This window comes from Elgaria multicarinata, chromosome 8, assembly GCF_023053635.1.
Source record: "Elgaria multicarinata webbii isolate HBS135686 ecotype San Diego chromosome 8, rElgMul1.1.pri, whole genome shotgun sequence".
NCBI classification, from domain to species: Eukaryota; Metazoa; Chordata; class Lepidosauria; order Squamata; family Anguidae; genus Elgaria; species Elgaria multicarinata.
In genome coordinates this window covers 11,598,078-11,622,267 of record NC_086178.1, presented here as the reverse complement: position 1 = coordinate 11,622,267, position 24,190 = coordinate 11,598,078, and the positions used below count along the sequence as shown (strand labels likewise).

Sequence of the window (24,190 nt, the reverse complement as noted above, 5' to 3'; positions counted from 1 at the left end):
ATACGGCGTGGTTCTTCACAGGGGGTGCTTCCACACAGGGGCTTTAGCGTGGAATTGTTATAGTTTGGTCACTCGCTGGAGTGTGTTCAGAGGAGGGCAACCAGGATGATCAGGGGTCTGGAAACAAAGCCCTATGAGGAGAGACTGAAACAACTGGGCATGTTTAGCCTGGAGAAGAGAAGATGGAGGGGAGACATGAGAGCACTCTTCAAATACTTAAAAGGTTGTCGCACAGAGGAGGGCCAGGATCTCTTCTCGATCATCCCAGAGTGCAGGACACGGAATAACGGGCTCAAGTTAAAGGAAGCCAGATTCCGGCTGGACATCAGGAAACACTTCCTGACCGTTAGAGCAGTACAACAATGGAACCAGTTCCCTAGGGAGGTTGTGGGCTCTCCCACACTAGAGGCCTTCAAGAGGCAGCTGGACAAGCATCTGTCAGGGATGCTTTAGGGTGGATTCCTGCATTGAGCAGGGGGTTGGACTCGATGGCCTTGTAGGCCCCTTCCGACTCTGCTATTCTATTCTATGATTGTTACTGGGCATCCACATGAGACTGTCATCCAATCAGTGACATGATGTATTTTCCCTGTGCTGCTTCTGCCTTTTCTCAGACCACAGAAAGTCTTAGCTTCTCCCCACCCCCATGAAAATGGAATAGGAACGCAATCTCTGCAGGTGGAGATGCCTTTAGTGCTACACTTCCACTGTTGTTGTTTTTGAGGGTGAGGTTTTATTGTGGGCAGTGATGTGCTGGAAAAGTGAACCTACCACAGCTTAGCACACCGTGAATGAGGTAGAGCAATTGCAGGGTAAAAGCTATATCTGGAAGCCCTCAATGTTAATTTCTCTTACTCACCATCCATCCATCTATGTATACATCCAAACACACACACACACACATCTTGGCAGCGACCAGAAAGTTGTTTTTCTTAAAAACTTGGAATTATTATACTATCACATTCTCGCACTATGCCACCAAAGTTCCAAAAGAAAATTAACATCATAGCATTATGGCGTTATAGTGCTCCTCGAGTGTAAAGCCCACGTCACCATGGGTGCTGGGCGTCCTGCTCCCTCCCTGCTTTTTTGCCCCTCGGTCCTCTCGCCATGGAGGGTCTTATGAATAGTGAAAATATGGCCCGTGCGTAGGGACTTCCTCCCCTTCTGAAATTCGCATGCAGTGTGTTCCCCCCACCCCTGCACTCCCCCTTCTCCCTCCCACTGATGCTTGCGCAGCTGTGCCTGGGGCCTGCCTTCGTGCAACACTGATTGGCTGAGCAGGGCTGTCTGTCATCCCGCTGGAAGAGGGCTGCCCTGCATGTTTGGTGCGGAGAAAATAAATTGCTATTAAAGCTCGAGCTTTGAACTCCTTTGAACTTTCGAAATTTTCTGTACATCAACACTGCTCAAGCTTCAGTTGAAAACTACAAGTTCAACCACAGCTTTTAAAGCTCAACTAAAAACTTTTCTTTTTCCTAAAGCTTTTAAAACTTGATGTTGTGCAGACTTCTACTGTTACTTTCTACTGTTAGTTTTTCCCTACCCTGTGCCTGCTTACCCTTCCCTGTACCTGTTTGCATTCTCTTCCCCTCCTTATTGTTTTACTATGATTTTATTAGATTGTAAGCCTATGCGGCAGGGTCTTGCTATTTACTGTTTTACTCTGTACAGCACCATGTACATTGATGGTGCTATATAAATAAATAAATAATAATAATAATAATAATAATAATAATAATAATAATAATAAAACAAAAATGAGGAAAATCGGTCTGGTACATCTCGAGCAATAAGCCTTACACTACCTATATATTCCTATATAGATACTTTTCTTTCATTAAAAACGAACTAAGAGTGAGGTACGGTGGCCATGATGGCTGAGAGAGATGGGAATTGCAGTCCAATGCATCTGGAGGGCATCAGGTTTTGGAAGGCTGGTCTAGTGACACAGAGCTTCAGTACCTTTGCATCTGATTATAAGGGACTAAAAAAATTAATTTCTCTATCCCTAATCTTTGCATCCTGGCTTCCTCAGATTGGAGGATGGAACATCACTGGAACCTGGAACCAGACCAATTTCATGGAGGTCTTGAAACTGGTGTCGGGAACATACCGGGCTTCTCCGTTCTTTACAGTTTTTGTGGGCCCTGATTCCAAAAGTTCCAACAGCAACATCATCCAGGTAATCGCAGTCCCATCCCACTGTCCCCAGTAGCACCGCTGTGCAAATGAGCATAGATCCAAAGGGGGAGGGATCATTTCCACTGCCACAAATCTGATCTCATCCCATTTGCTGTGTCCCATAGTTGGGCCAACGACAAATCTACCCGTGACGTTGATGCGAGCAGAGCAATCACAGTGCCTAGCGTGAGGAAGGAGGCTGGCTGGGAATGGGAGTCTTCTCCAACCCCCTTGGTTTGGAGGTGTCTGGGTGGGAATGTATTCCCCTCTCCTGTGTTATAGGGGACTAGAAGGAGCTGTAGGGGCGGGTCAGGGCTGGACATTCTGGAATCTGGATTAATTGGTTTCGTTTTGTGTATGGCAGCTGGATCAGTCCGGCCTTTTCTTACCCTCACGGGATTACTACCTGAACAAGACCGCCAATGAGAAGGTAAGAGTTGCAATGGGGTGGGTGGCTGGGTAGGCCCTTCCAGACCCCAACAGATTTCACCACCACAGCCACGTCCTGTAATCTGCACCTGAAGTGAGCACTGTGTGCTAAAAAATAATTAACATGCTGCACACAATAATCTGGATTCTCAGTTATGAACATATTTCTATGCTGGGTGGTATTTTGCACAATTCTGCTTTTGCTGGTCATGTATGGGCAGTGAAGTGGATAATCTTATTCAGCCACCCCTCCCACTTTGTATAATTCAGCAGGTATTGCCCACGATCCGTGCTATTGGTGCAGGTTGGGCATTTTGACTGGACAAAAGAAGACTTTGTTCAATTCACCAGTTACATCTTGGTCAAAGACTGACAAAGCATTAACCTCAGGCAGTATCCAGTACTGCTGCTGTGCTTCTGCTCATTCCATTGCACCAGTGAGACCCATGTTCGCGCTGGCTAAAGCAACCCCACAAGCTGCCAGAATCCAGACTTCCTGGATCCAATCACAGGTCACAATAAAACCTTTTATTGCAGTGATTCCAGCAATTCACTATAAGCCTTTACCGTCTCCATAAAGATCCACAGTTAACAGTTCACAATGAAAGTCCTTGATCAGATTCAGTTCATTAACATCACAACTTAAGACTCAACCGCCCTAGGTTCAGTAGGCAGAATGAATCCAAACAGGTTCAGAGAGTTCTAGAGCTTCTTTACATGAGCAATTTATTGCACATTTGGGATTAGCCACTCAACAAAGTTTGTGGATCCTTTACATGAGACTGTCAACCTTCAGAACGTCTCTCATGCTTTACCCCAGTAGTTTCACTTTTTAAAAAATATATCGTGGGATGTCCCCAGTGTTTAAAGCCAGCATAGTGCTATAATTCTGCCACTAGATGGTGCCATTTTATTGAACAGAATAGCATTACAGAGAGGGGAAGTTTTCGAAATCATGTAGTCGCCATCTAAAGAAGCCAGCTGTAAACGTGGAAAGTCTTCAGAAGAAGAAACCCTGGTAAGGATGCGGGAGTTTTTCCTTAATGTAGAGACAGCCCTAGTGAAAGCGAGGAAGCTTTCCAAGCATTGGTTCCAGCAAAGTCTACCGCTGGTTCCTCTGGGTTAAATACAGGGGAGTGGCCATTAAAGATCAGTACTGGACATTCGATAGGAACCCTGAAAGGTGTTATAGAAGAATTGCACAAAAATGTTTGTGCAAGTGAATATATTTGAGTCCAAACAGATATAAGTACCTCAAAGGAATTAGAAATATATCAATAGAATTAGGAATATGGAACTTACAAGTAATTAGGGTGAGCATATAGAAAGGAGGACAGGGTTCTGTATCTTTAACAGTTGTCTAGAAAAGGAAATTTCACCAGATGTTATTTGTATGCAGGTAGCACCTGGTGAAGTTCCCTCTTCATCATAAAGCTGCAGGAACCCTGCCCTATTGACTGGATACAAAAGAGGGTAGGACTCCTGCAGCCTTAACTGTTGTGATGAAGAGGGAATTTCATGCATACCAAGGACACCTGCTGAAATTCCCTTTTCTATACAACTGTTAAAGATACAGGAGCCCTGTCCTCCTTTCCATATGGTCACCCTACAAGTAATACTGGTTTCTAATTTGCTTGAAACACTTCTTCAGAAAAATGTTCTTAAGACACTTCTTCAGAAAATCACTTCTTTATTGTTTTCTTCAGAGAAACACGTCTTTGCAGTTCTTACAGTTCTTATTCCAGTTAGTCTCAGTTGGTTCTAGAGTTAACTAAAACAAATAAGAATTTTAAGAATTTTATCTACACATTGAAAGCATGCGAAGATTTATATACTGGGGCTGAGCAAAATTCTCACTATCAAGGCAATGAGGAAACTCCCTGGAGAGAACCTTCCGCCAGGAGATAAATCTCAACTCATATGCATCCTCCTTCGTTTTAACTTTTAATTGTTAAAAAAAAAAAAAAAAATCAGTTGGTAAACAATTAAGTTTTATATAACCAAATGAAAGCTCCTTAGAGAAGTATTTCCTTTAGAGGCAAACGGGCTACTGAAATCAGAAGTGTTTCCTGCAGTAACCTTCTTCAACAAGATTTTTTGTTGTTGCAGCATTAACGTTAAGCAGTAAGTTCTTTTGTAAATGATCTCATAGATCTCATGCTTATAGTTATGAGCAGTGTCAACATTTATAGTGGACAATGCTCATAACATCTGTGCAGACTTTCACGTACATCGTAAGAGTCCTTTATAAATGTAGGCACTGCTCATGTTGACCTCAGTGTTTGGAAAGTGAGGAATTTTGCAATCCATATGATCAAAACAAATTCAGTCTGAGATCATTTACAAGTTGCAGCACCTCTTTTGTTGTATATGTATATGGTATTTGGTGCCCGTGTCCTAAACGATACATTGGACAAACCACAAGATCGTTAAGATCATGAATCAAAGAACACAAGGGCTCAGTTCGGTCAACACAATAACCACGAGTGGTTTTAATGGTCAACTGTCAGTTGAATGGCCAACGGTTGGTATTTGTGTCGTCTGTCGGGCAAAAAACACCCCACGGTTGACTTTTTCCTCAAAACCACCCCCCTGGAGAAACACAACCGACTGCAGAGTTGACTTCTCACACAACCGTTGGTTTTCGTGTTGTCCGAACTGAGCCAGTGGAGTTTTCTGCAGGGTTGAGTTGACTTTTCGCCTGGCTACAGAGTTCCCAGGCAAGAGCGGCCAAAACCGAGCCGGCTGCTCTGCTACAACCAGCACAACTTGCAGAGGCTGCTGGGATAGCACTGGGAGGACTGAGGGAGGGTGGGGGCTGTGTCAGTCAAATGCCGGGTTGACTATTAGTCCACTCAGCACTAAACCCAACCACCCACAGTTGTGTGTAGGAACATGTTGTGTGGGGAGTACCCGCAAAAAAATCCCACTGTGAGTTGACTGCTTCACCTACCACTGACTAAAGTGTTGTCTGGATGCAGCCAAGAGCAAGATCCGCAGATCTGTGGTTGAGGCACCATTAACCTTCCATTTTAGAGAACAGCATCACCAGGTCACTGATCTGAGATTTTTTGCGTTAGAACATATTCGCTCCAGCCCTATTACACATATGCCATTAGATGTATTAATTGGTGTTCTGGATTTACAAACCATCCACAATGGCACCCAATGGTCTCAATGAGAAACTGGATTTATCTATATTTTTGTAAAAGATATCCCAACTATCTGCCATGCAAGAGTAATAATTTTAAAATCAACCAGACGCTCGTCACTTGGTTCTGTCGTTTGTAATAGACTCAGCTGGTCCAACTTCAGACTTCACAACGATAACGCTGGGCCTCTGAGAATCTTATAGATTTTCTCACAGCTGGCTCTCTTGACCTGATATAGAAGGCGGGGCAGGGCCTCTATTCACAGCAGTAACCGAAATATTTTTGTTGAAGAAGGATATTGCAAGAAATGGTTCTGGTCTCAGCAGCTCATTCTCCTCTAAGGAGGTTTTATGCTGGCTCCTCAACGGCCTGCCGATATCCCGGGGAAATGGAGGGAACATCCCTCCTTGCTCCCGGGATCCCCTGTGCGTCATGTGGATGCACAGGGATGATCCCAGGGTGATCCCCGGGATAAGGCATGGTGTAGACAGGCCTACTGGAGTATTCTGGATTGTGGCGGCAGCTGACAATCGGGTACAAATTTGCCATTATTTCAATTGCACGTAATTAAGCCATCCGTTGGCAATATTTCGGTGGTCACTTGACCATCTAGTCAGTCCCTAAATATCAGGAGCTGATAATTAAGTGGACCTGTCCGCATGGTGGAAGGCAGTGGAGTGGTTTTAACACCATCAAGAACAATGGTACTGGCTTCCACTAAGTTTTCTTACACAATTCAGAGTGCAAACTCTGATCGCCCTTTCCAGCGTGGGACCCATAGGAACCTGCCTGGATGTCTAGATCAGATCTTGGGGGCTGGGGGCATTGCCACGACACAGGCTCTGAACAACAGACCCGGCCGAGGCTACTCCCTGCTCAAGCCAAGCACCACCGCTTGATACGCCTGAGGCAAGGGATAAAAACCACCTTCCTCCAAACTATGTGGAGAAAGGGGTTAAAATGGAGATGGATTTTAATATATATAATAATGCGCTGTGAGTTATATCTGCTGTGCTGAATGATTGTCAGAGTGGGTGTTAAATGTGTAAACTTAAGATGATAAATGCCAAACAGACATGTGGGATTTTTGTGGTAGTTTAAAAACAAAATAATCAAAATTTATTTTTAAAAGTTCACAAGCTTTGTTTCAACTAACAACATTTGAAAACCTTTTTGAAACCTTTCATACAATCCTGTCACTCCTTCACATACGCGCATTCCTTTTTCTCACACAATCACTCTTGAACTTTCTTTATTATCAGTATTGATTGATATACATCCACTACATGCACACTACACTCTAAAGACACCACTCTCTACACTGACCCTCAAATTTCCCAGACCTTAAGTACCATAAACACAGAGAGCACTACAGACTCTAAGAGTACCTAACAAGTCCCCCACAATCCCCTCAGTCCTTCCCTTATATATCACTCCTCCCCGCTCCCAAGACATTCTAACTCCGCCCACTCAGGCCAACATTCTACAAACCACAGACTTATAAACCGCAGGCATACATTTGGAATTGACTTGTGGGGTGTAACGCCACAGGCATCTCCTGGTGCCCCTTCTTTTAGAGGTGAGGTAGCTGAAAACTGGAGAGCCGGCCTTTTCTGTTTGTGCAATGCCCTCCCCAGACACCGAGTTTGCTTGGCATAAATTCTGTTTCGTTTTAAGCACCAGGTCAAAGCAAGTATTATTATTTTTACCCAGGATTTTAATTGAACGGTGATGGTGATGTTTTATACCGCTGCTGAAATGTGATCCTGCAGGATTTTATGGGTATTTCACCAGGTTTTACGTTTTCTTCCCCTGTTTTGATCATTCTGCTTTATTGTTCCCTTGTTTCATTAGCTTGTATTTTATGGCGTGTGTTTTTATTACTTGTAAACTGCCTTGTGAATTTTGTTAAATTGAAACACGGGATATAAATACCTCAAAGAAAGAAAGAAATGCTTTCAGGCATGTCTTAGCAGCCACCAGAGGCTGGAAACTAGCTTTAATTTTTTTTAAGAAAAGAAAGGCTGAGATTCTCAGGTGAGCAAGTTGTGGAATATACAGAGCTACAGCCAAGGTAAAGAAAGATGAAGGCAAGGGGAACTAATGCAGGGATCAAGATGGTTGGTTGTGGGTCCAGCATGGCACTTTGGCCCACTCAAATGCAGGACACGGAATAACGGGCTCAAGTTACAGGAAGCCAGATTCCGGATGGACATCAGGAAAAACTTCCTGACTGTTAGAGCAGTACGACAATGGAACCAGTTACCTAGGGAGGTTGTGGGCTCTCCCACACTAGAGGCCTTCAAGAGGCAGCTGGACCACCATCTGTCAGGGATGCTTTAGGGTGGATTCCTGCATTGAGCAGGGGGTTGGACTTGATGACCTTATAGGACCCTTCCAACTCTACTATTCTATGATTCTAATTTAATTTAGGAGAGCACCCAATCCATGTGATTCATGCCACTGCTTGGCTGTCTGCTAACCTCTTGCTAATGGGCAACTGAGCCATGGAATAAAAAAAGTCAGCCTGGTCCCTTCACTTGCTGGGCCAGGGAACAAAGTGACATGATTCTAAGTCCTCCCGCAAGATGTGAGACAATCAGGTCTGTTGTGCAATCCACAAAACCATTATTACGTAAACAGACACCTCTTCACACCTGAAGGGAGTGTGAATGCTAGGAGCTATCTTATAAGCTTAATTAGTCTTAACAAAGCAAGGCAGTTGCCTATCAACTAAATAGACAGTTTCCTGCAGTGCCCAACAGGCTTTTACGGAACCCTTCCTTCAGGGAGGCTCTTCAAGTTGAAACGTCTGGCGAGTGGCCAACCCAGCGGACCGCTTCCCACCTCCTCCCACCTCCGCTCACTTGACCCTACTGCGGACTCTGGAATGCCTCAACTTTGATGTTTTCTCCCCCTCCAACAATGACTGAGTACCCGGGGTTGGGGAGGAGGATGATCTCTGAGCCTGGGCGTCCAGTCCAATAAGCTCCTGTCAAGGTTCCTCCTTGACTCCTGGGGAGTCTTGGAGAATTTCCTCTTGGCTGGTCTTCTTCTTCTTCTTCTTCTTCTTCTGCTTCTGCTTCTGCTTCTGCTTCTTCTGCCTCTGAGTCCGATCCAGCCTCCGAAACCCACTCACCCACACTAGAGAGAACAGGCCTGATCCTGACACAAGGAAACTTGAGCGCAGGTGGGCTACCTGTGGCCCTCCAGATATAACTGGAATACAGCTCACTTCATCCCTCACCACTGGCTAGAGCTGATGGAAGTTGTAGGCCAAAACATCATCCCTGAGCCAGAGAGCGGTGGTGGTGGTACAGTAGGATTGCTCCATCCTTTTGCCTCTGTGTTTCAAGGCACACAGCACCTTGCTAGGAAGAACCAGACCAGCGGATAGGTGTCCCCCTTATTATAGCACTTCCTGTCTTAGGGGGCCCAGTGGTGCAGCCTGGGTGCACAGGGCCAGCCAAGAGCCTGAGAGAGCATCTCTGCCAGGAAGATGTGCCAAGCTGTGGTTTTGATCGCTTGCCACGTGGGGCAGGCTGCTCACCAGACCACCCATGTTATCATCATTGGTATAGCGCAACCGTTCCAAACCTGGCGCCTTCCAGATGAGTACCACTGAAGGCTGGCATAGTGCGCTTCCAAATGTCTGAAGTGCTTCACATGTATTATCTAAGTTGGGGGTGAGCAACTTGTGGCCTTCCAAATGTTTTGGCCCTATGCAAATATGTTCAAAAATTGTGGAAGATGGTGTTTTTGGAGATTGAAGAAATTGTGGGAATGAAGATAGAACGAACACCAAAAGTTGCATTACTGTCACTATTTGAAGATTTAAAATGTAAAAAAGAAATTAAGGAATTGATATCGAATTTGCTGACGGCAGCAAGATTGATTGTAGCTAGGAACTGGAAGATTCAAGGGGATTATTGTATTGAAGAATGGTATAAAGAAGTATGGGATATAGCTATTAATGATAAATTGACTTGTAATATTAAATGGAGAAGAGGTATAGCTAAAACAAATGATTTTGAAGGAATCTGGAAACAGTTCCTAATATTTGTGTTTTCTAAGGGAAGTGGGAAACCACCAGCAGAAGAAAGTATGAGATTTTGGAATCAGGAATGAGATCCCGAGGTGGGGGGTGCACTTATATGTTAAGTTTGATTATGTTATATAGATACGATATTAATGTTAATCAACATTTATGTAGTATGTTGTTGTTTTTTAATTGTAATGGTGTATGTTTAAGTATTGTACAAAATAAAATAATAATAATAAAAAAACCCAAATGTTTTGGCCTAAACTTCCAGTATAGCCAACGGGGAGGCATGATGGGAGTTGTAGGCCATCTGGAAGGCCACAAGTTGCCCACCCCTGATCTAGTTATTGTCTTTACAACAACCCTGGAAGGTAGGTCAATATTAGCCACTGTGGGAAACAGGATGAAGGATTTTGTTCTGACCCAGCAGGGTTCTTCTTAGGTTCTCATTATTATTATTATCCCCTGTATTGCAGATGTGGGGAAGCAGAGAGAGAGAGAGAGAGGCTATAGCTAGACCAGGCGAAATCCCAGGGCGATCCCCGGGATCGTCCCTGTGCATCCACATGACGCACAGAGGATCCCGGGATCAGGGAGGGATGATCCCTCCCTTGCCCCAGGATATTGCCCTTCCCTTTAGGCCCGGTTTTTCCGTGGTCCTGGGACGAGCCCAAGACCGCAGAATGTGTGGCCAGGCACCACGGTTTGTCCTGGCTCTGAGCCCATGCGGGGTGCGGTGGGGTGAGCGGGGGAAAAACATATATATATATATATATATATATATATATATATATATATATATATAAAAACCTTACCTTTTGCGCACGATCGTTCGTGCGCAGCTGCTTCTTTAAGAAAATTTAAAAATGGCGGGTGCGACGCCTCTCAATCTGAGGTCGTCGCGCGCTGCATGTAAACAGGGGGGATCTCGCGATAAAACCATTTTTTTATCATCGCGAGATCTTCACCCCTCCGTCGCGGACTAACAGGTAGGTCTAGCTAAGGCCAGAGAGAGAGAGGGGGAGTGGCTTGCCAAAAGCTCCCTGGTGAGCTCTTTGCAGAGGTGAGATTTGAACCAGGGGCTTCCTGATTCTCAGCTCAGTCTCTTTAGCCATTGCACCACACCAGTGCAGTCCTGGCTTCTTGCCCTGCTAGCTCCTGGCACCCCAAGTTCAAATGCTGAAGGATTATAGTCCTTTGAGGATCCAGCCCTCTATACGTCCTCCTTCCTGGATGGTGGAAGAAGATGGTGGGGGCCCAGCCTAATACCTGTTGGCCCTGTTTAGGGTGACCATATGGAAAGGAGGATTGGGCTCCTGTATCTTTATCAGTTGTTTGGAAAAGGGAATTTCAGCAAGTGTCATTTGTATGCATGCAGCACCTGGTGCAATTCCCTCTTCATCACAACAGTTAAAGCTGCAGGAGCTTTAACTGTTGTGATGAAGAGGGAATTGCACCAGGTGCTGCATGCATACAGCTCCTGCAGCTTTAACTGTTGTGATGAAGAGGGAATCGCACCAGGTGCTGCATGCCTACAAATGACACCTGCTGAAGTTCCCTTTTCAATACAACGGTTAAAGATACAGGAGCCCTGTCCTCCTTTCCATATGGCCACCCTAGCATGTCAGTTTGAAAAGTGTGGTCAAGACGAGAGGAGCGGAGGGGAAGGGGTGCTGTGGTTCCTTTGATCGTTCTCCTAGGATGCCACCAAGGCCCTGGAATGAATGACCCGGATGTTTTAATCATGTATGCTCTGTTTTAATCAGTTTTTCATGTGTTTTATGTTCATTGTCGTTCCCCACCTCGATCCAAGTGGAGAGGTGGGCAAGAAATATTATTATTATTATTATTATTATTATTATTATTATTATTATTATTATTATTATATTATTATTATTATTTGCACTCCCATGGCAGGTACTGGCTGCCTACCTGGACTACATGGTGGAGCTGGGAATGTTGCTGGGTGGAGCCAAAGCTTCCACGGAAGAGCAGATGCAGCAGGTGCTGGAACTGGAGACGCAGCTGGCCAACCTCACCGTGCCCCAAGACGAACGGCGAGACGACGAGAAGATTTATCACAAGCTGAACATTGCCGAGCTACAGGTGGGGTCTGTCTGGATAAGGGCGACAGCAGGAGGGCCCTCGGGGTGGGGCGGGGGGACGGGCCAGGGCAATTGGCAGAGGTATTTGCATCAGCATTTGTGTTGGGCTCAGCTACTGCTGAATGGGAGGGAAATGGGATTCTTTGGAAAGAGGTGATAATATCCCTTAATTTGGGTAAAGATCCCAAGGGCATAGGAGAGCAGACTTTAGGCTTTCTGGGTCTGCTTTGTTTTCTTCAGTAAGGTCTGCCAGTCTGGTGCAAAAGAATTCGGAGCCCAGGATTTATTTATTTTTAATTACCAGGACTGAATGGAGCTCACAGTCTTTCCATGTAAAAATCCACTCCTGGTTACCCGAAGCTGTCTTCATTTCAACAGAATAATTTTTGGACAGGAGGGGAGGAGTTATTTCATTGGTGCAACTGTTAGGTAATTGGGAGTCAGAAAACCTTGCTGGTCTGTTGCAAATCACCCAGACATCGACAAGTAGATCCAGATCTACCTTCTGGCCACCCCTGCCATAGTGCCTTAGGAGCTCCAGAGGGAAAGGTCAAAGGACATACAGATACACCAGTAGCGTTGCTACTATGATTTGTGTTGTGTGCAGAGGGGTTTTGAGGTGGTAGCGATGGAGCTTTTAGCAGTGATTGGCTGAGCTGCTCCTTGTCACAGCAGTCAGCAGATCCTACAGAAGGAGGAATGAAAGAAGCTTGGAGCTTGGAAAGGAGGAGATTGGGGCCTTAGGAGGCAATAAGCCAAGGAAAGGGTGAGAAGACTACGAAAAGAGGGTTAGAATAGACAGGGGTATAAACTAGAGGAATGGAAATGCTAGCATGAGCTTAGGCGATTGGGTGATGTAAAAATGAAATAAATAAACCTGAGCAGGGAGGGAACAAGGATGGACAGAGAAGGCAGGTAGGTGCACATGGGCAGGAGCTATAGCGGTGAAGTTCACATAGTGATTTCATAGACTAGTAAAGTTGAAAGGGGCCTATAAGGTCATTGAGTCCAACCCCCTGCTCAATGCAGGAATTTGAAAGAGCCAGCCAGAGTCTGGGCTGCAGGACTCTAGTTTTACATTTCTTAAGCATCAACATCAGGTTATTTGTTGCCCTCTTTTGTATCTGGTCACGCTAGGCAGGGCTCCTGCAGCTTTAGGTGTTGTGATGAAGAGGGAATTTCACCAGGTACTGCATGCATACAAATGTAGGGTGACCCTATGAAAAGGAGGACAGGGCTCCTGTATCTTTAACAGTTGCACAGAAAAGGGAATTTCAGCAGGAGACATTTGTATATATGGAGAACCTGGTGAAATTCCCTCTTCATCACAACAGTGAAAGCTGCAGGAGCTATACTAGAGTGACCAGATTTAAAAGAAGGCAGGGCACCTGCAACTTTAACCGTTGTGATGAAGAGGAAATTTCACCAGGTTCCCCATATATACAAATGACACCTGCTGAAATTCCCTTTTCCATATGGTCCTCCTATGGGGAGCAGGGGAGCCACCTGCTCCCCTTATGTCAGCGTTCCCCCTCGATTGTGGGGAAGGATAACGCCTTCTCCAAGCCCTGATGGGTGTCTTCTTCAAAACCTCCCAAGGTAGATCTCCATCTCTCCTGGAGGCGAAGGCTATCCCAAGGCAGATCTCCGTCTCTCCTGGAGGCGAAGGCTATCCATGGCTACTAGCCCTGATGGTTGTGTGCTATCTCCAGAATTCAAGGCAATAAGCCTGTGTGCACCAGTTGCTGGGGAACATGGGTGGGAGGGTGCTATTGCACCATGTCCTACTTTGTTGGTCCCTGGCCGATGGCTGGTTGGCCACTGTGTGAACAGAGTGCTGGACTAGATGGGCCCTTGGTCTGATCCAGCAGGGCTCTTCTTATGTTCTTATGAACATCCATGGAGGGAATCTCCAACCAGCCATCCTGGGCTCTTACCAATCCAGCTCCCTAAGAAAGAAACGGTCAGCCAGTCCTAATAGTTCACACTACTGTTATTTATACAGTCCCGTCCATGTGCTTGACATAAACAACAACAAAACTCTTCTCTTCCTGAAGGAGCTTCCAGTTTAAATCTGAGCAGTGGAGAGACAACAGGAGGGAAGAGAGAGTTGGAAATAGTAGGGGATAAGGGTGCATAAATGCATAAACGTTGCATTTCGTTTGGGGACGGAACACAGGAATGTAAGAAACTGCCTTACATTGCGTCAGACTATAGGGCCATCTAGCCCAGTATTGTCAACACTGACTGGCAGCAAGGGCTCTCCAGGGTTTCAGGCAGGATGTTTTCCATCCCTATGTGGCGACACCGGGGATTGAACCTTCTGGATGCAAAGCAGGAGTTACGGCCCCTCCTGGGGAAGGCTGAGGGGTCCAGCCAGAGGCTTCACAGGAAAAGTGGGTTTGAGGAGGGTTTGGAAGAAAGAAGAGACAGCGGTGGCACCATGGAGGGGTTTGGGGAAGGGGCTCCAGACGTACGAGGCCAATAACTTTGTGTAAGGCCCTGCCCTCTAATACCCTCCACTGCCTGCCCGCTTTGCTTTTCCTCCCACGAGGCCTTTCAGCACCATCTTGTTCTCGCCCCTTCCTCCTCCCTCATTCCTGCCTCTGGCAACCTCCTTAACTGAAGACCTGCTTGGTTTCGTTGCATAAGCCACCATCCGACCACACAGGCAGCAAACAACCTCCCCCCTCCACACACACACACACACACACACTCCTGCTTCTCAATTAGGATTCCATCCACGCGGCGGTCCAGCCTTTGTGAATGTAAGCAGCGCAGGAGCCGGTCCGCTCTGCATTCCAATCAGCCTAGAGAGGAAGCTGTGATGCCGAGGCCAGCCTCCGGGCCCGTCATCAGACGCAGATCCACTCCCACAGGCAGGGCTGCAGGCTCCCCCTCCCTTCATACACATAGCCCTTGAGGGAAGGAGGGGTCACTGCTTCCCCAAAGGGCCACTACGGTGAAGAGGCAACAGCCCGTCCATGAGTTGCGAGGTGATGCAGGCAAATGCCCAAGAGAAGTTGGACGCCTCGCCTCGCTGATTCTCTGCGTGGTGCTCTGGTCTTGTGAATGTTTGGGGGGGGGTGTCTGCGATGTAAGAGACCCTTACACTAAAATAGGGTGATCCTATGAAAAGGAGGACAGGGCTCCTGTATCTTTAACATTTGCATCGAAAAGGGAATTTCAGCTGGTGTCATTTGTATATATGGAGAACCTGGTGAAATTCCCTCTTCACCACCACAGTTAAAGCTGCAGGAGCTATACTGCAGCTATACTGTGACCAGATTTAAAGAGGGCAGGGCACCTGCATCTTTAACTGTTGTGATGAAGAGGAAATTTCACCAGGCTCTCCATATATACAAATGACACCTGCTGAAATTACCTTTTCAATATAGCTGTTAAAGATTCAGGAGATGGAGGGCTCCCAGCACCACCAATTATTTTATTTATTTATTTATTTATTTATTTATTATACTTATATACCGCTCCCATAGCCAGGGCTCTCTGGGCGGTTTACAGAAATTCTAAAATTGAGATAAAAACAAGAATACAAAATTTAAAACTCTAAAACACAGTACATACACACATAGAGCATTAAGAACCAATTAAAAACTAAACATGTGGGTAATTAGGATGTGCCGCCATATGCCCGGGCAAAGAGGAAAATTAGAAGGCACTGTGCAGCTAATTCCATCTTTTTCACCTTAACGGATGTTCTGCGGTAAGAAAAAAAAGATGGAAGAGGCAGTGAGAAAACATGGGAGGGTTACAAGTGGAAAGTGATGTCATCTTAGACCTCCAACCACGATAAAATTCTGTGAATGGGGCAGGTGGATGGTGCGATAAAAACCTTTTCTTGAAGCACCCAAACTCCATTCTGGGGGGAAACTGAATAGCTGCACAATGGCCCCATTCAGAAGACACCTTAAACATGGCTTTAACCATATTGGTTAAGCCAGAAAGCAGGGCTGTGTTCAGAAGACACCTTAAATCATGGCTTTAATCACTGTGAAAAAGGCTTTTTGCCTTTTTCACTGTGGTTAAAGCCATGGTTTAAGGTGTCTTCTAGACACAGTGTGGCTTTCTGGCTTACCATCATGGATAAAGCTATGGTTTAAGGTGTTTTCTGAACACGGCCAATGTCTTTTGAGAGTTGCCCTCCATCTAGAAACACACCTGGTGTAAAGTAATCTCTTAGGGTGCAATCCTATGCATGTTCAGGCAGAAAAAAAGAGTCCTACAACTCCCAGCATGCTGGCTGCAGAATGCTGGGAGTTGTAGGACTTTTTTCCCTGCCTGAACATGCATAGGATTGTACCTTTGGAATGTGAGATAGAAATCTCAGCTTAGTCACAAATCCAGGATCAATTCCTATGGAACGTTTTGTACACATGCCCAAGCACAGAACACATGAGCAGCACATCAAACGAGAAGCACACCTATGTGTATGATTATCCCCATTCCTCCTTGAAGCGTGTGTGTTTTAAGGAAGGGAGACAGAGACCCTCCAGACGGGTTGGTCGACAACTGGGAATGATGGGAGTTGTAGTCTCACATATCTGCAAGGCTCCAGGTTGGGACAGGCTGAACCAAACAATGCATGTGAAGCCTCTGAACCCTTGAAAATGCTACACGAAAATTGTTTTAAGTATTTTAAAACACATTTGACATGGTGCCCATGGATCCCATGCTCTGCCACTCACACCTGAATACATACAATGATGTGGGAGCCAACCTTTAGTAGATGTATTAGGCAAATCATTATTTATTTTATTATTGCATTTACATCACACCTTTTTTCCTCCTTAAAGTAGCAGACATAATCTTCCTCTCCATTTTATCCTCACAACAACAACCCTGAGGTAGGTTGGGCTGAGAGTCTGTGACTGGCCCAAAGTCACCCAGTGAGCTTCCATGGCCGTGTGGGGACTAGAACCCGGATCTCCCAGTTCAACCCTCTAACCACTACACCACATTGGTTTATCACTTGCACTCAGGAGAGGATTTCTAGAAGTTGCTTCTTTGCTTGGGAGGCATTTCCTCGCCTCCCCAATGTAAGAATGTACACCAACCGAGAGAAAAATGACATAACTACCTATTAATAATAATAATATTAGTAACAATAATAACAACAACAACCACAACAATGACACTATAGCCATGTTCAGAAGACAACCTTAAACCATGGCTTTAACCATGGTGAGTAAGACTTTTTGCTTTATTCACCATGGTTAAAGTTGTGGTTTAAGGTGTCTTCTGAACACAGCCTATGAAGTATATAACAAGATAGGTTCAGCTCCCAAAGGAAAAGTCCCTCTTGATTCTGAAAAAAAACAGCAAAATGAGTACAAAGGTAGGACGGAAGGACATCACTGGGCAAAATTACGCTGACTGCCAGCATAGCGTCTCTGACCTTTTCAAAAATCAAGGTCAGAACCAGCCAGAGGAGGAGAGGAAAACAGCCTTCTTCTCACATGTGGAAAGAACATTCCGGATATGTCCCAGGAGTGTTTTTCTCACTGACTGGAGGCAGTCGTCCTGCAACATGGCACCAGATAGCAGTACCCCCTATTGTTCAGGGGGGCAGGGGAGGGAGATGGCTCTGCTTGCTAATTCACACCGCTTGCTCTAGCACCGTTTGCCCCAATTTAGACTCTGAAGAAGCGAAAGTATCAGTGTGCTAATGAAGGATGAAAAGAGGATAGAAGTAACGTCTCTGCTTTCTGTCTTCTACACTGTCTGTTTGGGAAATTGATATAGCAAGAATTATTTTGGTGGTTGCCTGTTGTAGAAATAGAGAGAGAGAAACTTATCTAAGGGCACGATCCTATGCATGTTTAGACAGAAAAGAAAATCACCTACAATTCCCAGCATGTCCCAGGCAGCCATGCTGGCTAGACTGGTAGTTGAATCTATCTTCAACACTGGTAGTCCGATAACATCCTCCATCCTCTCTGAAGGCAGCAGTTAACTTCGGGGGTGCAGAATAGGCTGCATCACCCATAACTCTCCGCATCTGCCACCTGAGGCAACTGCTTCACCCTGCCTTAGGGTAGGGCCGGCCCTGCATCCTGGCCCCTGTGCCCCTGCCGCTCCTTGCTCACCATTCTGCTTCTCTGGTCTCCAGGCAATATGGCAAAACCAGCTTCCGTTATTACCCTTTGGTTGCCAAGCAACTTGTCACCATGGCAACAGGGAGATGTGAAACCCTATCTGCGAAGTGATGCTTCAGGCTGGGAAGTCCAAGCATCACTTGTATTGGGTGGGGCTGGATTTGGTCACCTGGGAAAGAGAAGTCAGGAGCAAATGCACTGTTCCCCAGCTACTGTAGAGCGGGGTTTCTGCATTAACATGGGCAGAGAACGGTGATGCTCACACTCCCAAAATCCTTCTCGGGAGGACTCAAACCCAGCCCCTGAAACTTGCGTTCAGTGCTAGGAGTCATTGCTAAAACCTATAAAAGAATAATATCTTTGAGAAACTGCACATATACAGAGTTCATTGCTCACTACTACAAAACGTAGCGGTGGCCACCAGTGTGGATGGCTTTGAAAGGGTGTTAAATAAATTCCTGGAGGAGGGGGCTATCAGTGGCTACTAGCCCTGATGGCTATATGCTATCTGTAGGGGGAAATTGTTATCCCTCTCTGGTACAATTTCAGTATTGGCATACCATGCTGAGATGTGCTAGAACAAAAGGATAACACTTTAGCCTTGCTAAGAAACACTATCTGCAGTAGCAGAGGTAGTATGCTAGTGTCACTAGTTGCTGGGGAACATGAGCAAAATAGAAGGTCGATATCCCAGGAAACTGATAGCGGTAGTGTGTGAGGGGTGTGTGCCAAAATGGAACCTCACCTGGGGCCCCAAAATACCTTGAGGCAGCTCCGCTATCCGCTTTGCACATTTCAGGTTGTTCCTTGGGGCTCGTCCACATGGGTGCTTTGCCCCTGGATTGCTTCGGAGTGGTGGCAGGTGAGTTACATGACACAGCCGCCACTCTGAATCAATCCAGGGGCAAAGCCCCGAAGCTCCACACCAAAGATTTTTAGATTGGACGAAGGTGTTGTGTTTCTCAGAAAACTCCTGCTTTCAATGGGAGGCAAATGACGAGGCTTGCTAAGTAACCCACAAACCTTTTATTAAGCAACAAACATCTCTTCTACCGGAAGAGACTCTAACCTCTTGGAAACATCCCCCTAGGCAAAATTATGCAAACTAAGCAAAACAATTGTCCACTCAAGAAGAATAGGAAGCCCAAACGCCCGTAACTTCAGAGAGCCTGGTGCGGAGGCAGGTTCTGGCGCAATCCTAGTCAGACCGACTTTCTCACGCCTTCCGCCCCGTGCATTTGAGCTTCCGGCGGACCCTAGCATCAGCTAGCTTGTCGGGACACTCACCTCCGGAAGAAACCTCACTTCCCACTGAGTGTGTAGGATTTGGCCTTGAGGAGATAAGCTCTGGAGAGGGCTGACTCCCAGCTGGGGAATCGCCCGTGAGAGCTTCCTCCCGCACTGGTACAGGCTGGCTGGTGTCTGGCGCTGCGTCTTCTAGTACTGAATCTGATTGATTACCTGAAACATCTTCTCCCAAAACATGGGCAGTAGGGTTAGACATGACAGAAGGCTCTGCGCCTCTGTGGAGCCTTGTTAAGGAAAAATAAATAAAATTTAAAGGGGGTGGTGGTTTGGAAATCCCTCCAGGGAGGGAGCACCCCCTTCCTCCCCCCCTGTTTCCCCCTCCCGTTACAAAAGCACGTCAGCCCCATTTTCCCATTAAACCCCCCACTTGCCAGAGCAGAGGGGGCATGGATGCTCCCAGGCGCCCCCAGACCTGCCTCGTGAGTGCTCGGGTGGGCAGGCATGGCAGCGGGAAACTGAACTGTGCTCCTTCCCATGTAGGAAGGCGCTAGGAAGGAGCGTCAATGCAGCTGTGCCACCGGGTACAGCATTAACGAACTCGTATAGACAAGGGCTTGGACTGCTGGAAAAAAATGGATGATCCTCTAGTTTCAAAAATACAAAATCCAGCAATGATCCAGATCTGTCTCCTGTCTTAAGGTGCAGCTGAATGGACCTCTGCTTTTGGAATAACTTCAGGATACCCCTCATGCACCTGCAATTAGGGGGGGCAAAAAAAGTTTAGTTTGTCTTTGTCTTTTCCAGGTTCTTGCCCCCGCCATCGACTGGCTGGACTTCATTTCCTATTTCCTCTCACCGTTAGAGCTCACTGATGCTGAACCTGTGGTGGTTTATGGCAAGGAATATTTGGAGCAAGTGTCCCAGCTCATCAATAACACTGACAAAAGGTACCGGAGAAAGACCTTTGCCCACCTATAGCCAGGACTGTGTGCAACCCGTACAGCCCAATCGGAACCGGCCTTTGGACCCTAGAACGAGTGGCGTTCTTAGCTATGCTGTTGCCACTGATACTGGGTTGGAAACAACGAGATGTATTCATTTAGACAATTTATGAATTGCTCTTCACCTCAAGCACCCAGGGCAGGTATAACATAAAAGAATAGAACAGAACAAAAGAATTCTACAGTAAAATCTAAAAGACCAAAAAACAAACAAAAAGCCACCTCCATTCAATAAACTGAACCATAAAACAACAATTAAAAGCAGCTTTTCAACATGCTTGAATGTAAATTAAAAAACACATCTTTGCCTGGTGCCAAAAAGTCAACAGAATGGGTGCCGGGTGAGCTTTTTTGGGGGCTGTCATGATGAAGAAGACCCTCTCTCTGGTCACCGCATGCCTAACCTCGGTGGTTGGGAGACAGTCCCTGATGGCTACTATAAAGTTTGGGCAGGCTCATGCGATAGAAGACATTGTCTGAAAGGACAGGAAGAGCAACTGCTTGGGTCTAGGCAGGGTTTCCCAAGCTATGCAGTCCTGTTCATTGCACGAGTGTTTAATTTTGTAAATAAATCTTGCCGAAGTAGCCTCTTGTGCTTCTCTTAGCAGACATAACAGAATCTACTTTTCACATTTAAACGTGGAAGCTCATAGTTCTGCGGGTTTGAAACTGGGCTTTTCGAACCTGATGCCAACGCCACAAAATCAGGAGGCATAATGATTTTGCCTTTCCTTTTCTCTTGCCCCTGCCCCCTTCACACCAGCAGGTAGCATGTCGTGTTTCTCAGAAAACTCCTGCTTTTGATGGGAGGCAAATGACGAAGCTTGCTAAGTAATGCACAAAGCTTTTATTAAGCAACAAACATCTCTTCTACCTGAATAGAGTCTAATGTCTTGGAAACTTCCCCCTAGGCAAAACTATGCAAACTAAGCAAGGCAATTGTCTGCTCAAGAAGAATAGGAAGCCACTTCCCAAATGCCCATAACTTCAGAAAGCCTGGTGCGGAGGCAGGTTCTGGCGTAATCAAACTGACTTTCTCACACCTTCCTTCCGCCCCATGCATTTGAGCTTCCGGTGGACCCTAGCATCAGCTAGCTTGTTGAGACGCTCACCTCCGGAAGAAGGCTCACTCCCTACTGAGTGTGTAGGATTTGGCCTTGAAGAGATAAGCTCTGGAGGGGGCTGACTTCCAGCTGAGGAATCGCCCATAAGACCTTCCTCCCCCCCCTCCCGGTACAGGCTGGCTGGTGTCTGGCGTTGCGCCTTCCAGTTCTGAATCTGATTCTGATTGATTACCTGAAACATCTTCTCCCAAAACAGGGGCAGTAGGGTTAGACATAGCATGAGAGAGCACACCATCACCCTTAGAGGTTGCCTTAAAAATTGAAATTATTTTTAAAAACTGGAGTCTCGGGGCATGCAGCCAGCCTTTGGCGTGGATGGTTCAGGTCCCAACTGGGTTCCTGGCATGCCGATGAGTAGCCAAGCTCGAATCTTGAGCTCGGCTTGTCCATCCCCATCTGGCCTAAATAAATGGTTAGGGAAAGGATGTGAGTCTTGGGAAAGAGGGCTTCAATATGGCCCTGTTCTTTCTTTTGTAGCGTCTTGAACAATTACATGATTTGGAACCTGGTTCAGAAAACCGCCTCCAGCCTCGATCAGAGGTTCGAGACAGCCCAGGAGAAGCTGTTGGAGACCCTGTATGGTACCAAGAAGGTAAGCGCCTGCTCCTGGGAAATAAAGCTGAGGATTGGAGAATCCTTCATCTGGGCTGTGTCGGAAGCAGCCCTCGGTTTGTAGGCCTATGGAGCTCTCAGCACCTAGTTGGGTCACCTGAGCATCAGCCGTAGTCCACCAGGTCTGGGTCCATCTGTCTGCTTTTGGAGCTGTCGGTTGGGCAAGGACCCCCAGCTACAGGGTCTTTACAAAACAGGTGCCCCTCCCTCTCCCCAACACATGCCCACGTTAGGAACTCCCGAGCTTTGCTTCCACTCGGGTCTCATCCTCTTTCTCTCTCTCTTTCCCTGGAGTCCTGCACCCCTCGCTGGCAAACCTGCATCTCCAACACAGATGACACTTTGGGCTTTGCCCTTGGGGCATTGTTCGTAAAAGCCACCTTTGACCGACACAGCAAACAGATTGTGAGTATCCTCAGCCAGGTCGGTATGTTGCCGTCTGCACATCCCTCTCTGCCAGGCTGCTTTCCTCCTCCTAGTGCCCCATTCACAAATCCTGAGGTGGCAAGGGCCTCTATGCTGTGATCCCTGGGTCTGTCTTTCTTTTTTTCACTATTCTTAGGAGAAAAAAAGCATCTCAGGGGAGGAATGGAGTGTTGAGGGAAAGGGAAGGTTAAACAGTGCCTTCCCTAACTTGTGCCCTGTTATTCCATCCGTCGCTGCTTCTCTACCTATAAAGCTGAATGTATGTGTGTGGGTTTCTATGTCCGGAAATGTTTACCCACTTCCAGATCATAGAATCATAGAATCAAAGAATAGCAGAGTTGGAAGGGGCCTACAAGGCCATCGAGTCCAACCCCCTGCTCAGTGCAGGAATCCACCCTAAAGCATCCCTGATAGATGGTTGTCCAGCTGCCTCTTGAAGGCCTCTAGTGTGGGAGAGCCCACAACCTCCCTAGGTAACTGATTCCATTGTCGTACTGCTCTAACAGTCACGAAGTTTTTCCTGATGTCCAGCTGGAATCTGGCTTCCTTTAACTTGAGCCCATTATTCCGTGTCCTGCACTCTGGGAGGATCGAGAAGAGATCCTGGCCCTCCTCTGTGTGACAACCTTTTAAATATTTGAAGTGTGCTATCATGTCTCCCCTCAATCTTCTCTTCTCCAGGCTAAACATGCCCAGTTCTTTCAGTCTCTCTTCATAGGGCTTTGTTTCCAGACCCCTGATCATCCTGATTGCCCTCCTCTGAACCTTCTCCAGCTTGTCTGCATCCTTCTTGAATTGTGGAGCCCAGAAGTTTGGGGCACTGATAGGTCTTTTTGCACAGTGTACCAAAAAAATCTAAAAAAATGAAATATTTGCAGTTTAACTATTTTTAAAGGATTTAAAACAAATTGTGGGCTGACACACCTAGAACTCCCAGCCATGCGTGATCCCCCGAGATCTCTGAAACGTCTTCACCTCCCAGTGTGCCTTGCCCGGAACTGCCTGCGTCCACTGAGAGCCACTTCCCTGCTCTCCTCGGTGATGCTATTCCTCGAGAGAGCGGGGATGAGCGGAGGGAAGTGGATTAATGTTATTCAGGGACCCGAGCAACGCCGGGAATATCTGCTAGTTACATAATAATAATGAAAAATATTGGCTGGGGATGAGGACACGCACCATCATCGGACTACATTTAAAACTGAGCAGGACGTTTAGTGATCACAGGGGAGCTAGGCACAGTTTTTTTTTATCACTCTCCATTTTTAGCAGAATCTGGGCAAATTACGTGCATTCATGCCAATTATTTGCAGTTCATCCAGGTGCAAAACACTGCGGGTTTTAAAAAAAAAACACAGAGAAATTTTGGCACTGGGAATAACATACTGGGATAGGGTGATCCTAGGACAGCCTTCTTCAACCTGGGGTGCTCCAGATGTGTTGGACTGCCTGGGGCATTCTGGGAGTTGTAGTCCAACACATCTGGAGTGCCCCAGGTTGAGGAAGGCTGCCCTAGGAGGAGGGCCTTCTCTGCTGTGGCACCCCGGCTGTGGAATGAGCTCCCCAGAGAGGTCCGCCTGGCGCCTACACTGTACTCCTTTCGTTGCCCGCTGAAGACCTTTTTATTTTCTCAGCATTTTAACACTTAATATAACTCAAATTTAAACTTTGCTGTTTTAATTCTATATTTTAACCTATATCAATTTTTTGCTGCGTGGTTTTAATCCTGTTTGTGCTTTTTATATTGTATTTTG

General features: G+C 46.4%; 1 protein-coding gene across 2 annotated transcripts in view; it reads left to right on the top strand.

The window, feature by feature from the left end:
* Window positions 1-24,190, top strand: part of ECE2 (endothelin converting enzyme 2) — a 62,622-nt gene that overhangs the window by 23,661 nt on the left and 14,771 nt on the right. For both annotated transcript variants that reach the window (XM_063131870.1, XM_063131869.1), the window contains 6 exons: window positions 2,039-2,185; window positions 2,549-2,614; window positions 11,725-11,913; window positions 20,081-20,223; window positions 21,879-21,993; window positions 22,308-22,418. In XM_063131870.1, coding sequence (XP_062987940.1) covers window positions 2,039-2,185; window positions 2,549-2,614; window positions 11,725-11,913; window positions 20,081-20,223; window positions 21,879-21,993; window positions 22,308-22,418 — 771 coding nt within the window. The remainder of the gene's footprint in view (window positions 1-2,038; window positions 2,186-2,548; window positions 2,615-11,724; window positions 11,914-20,080; window positions 20,224-21,878; window positions 21,994-22,307; window positions 22,419-24,190) is intronic.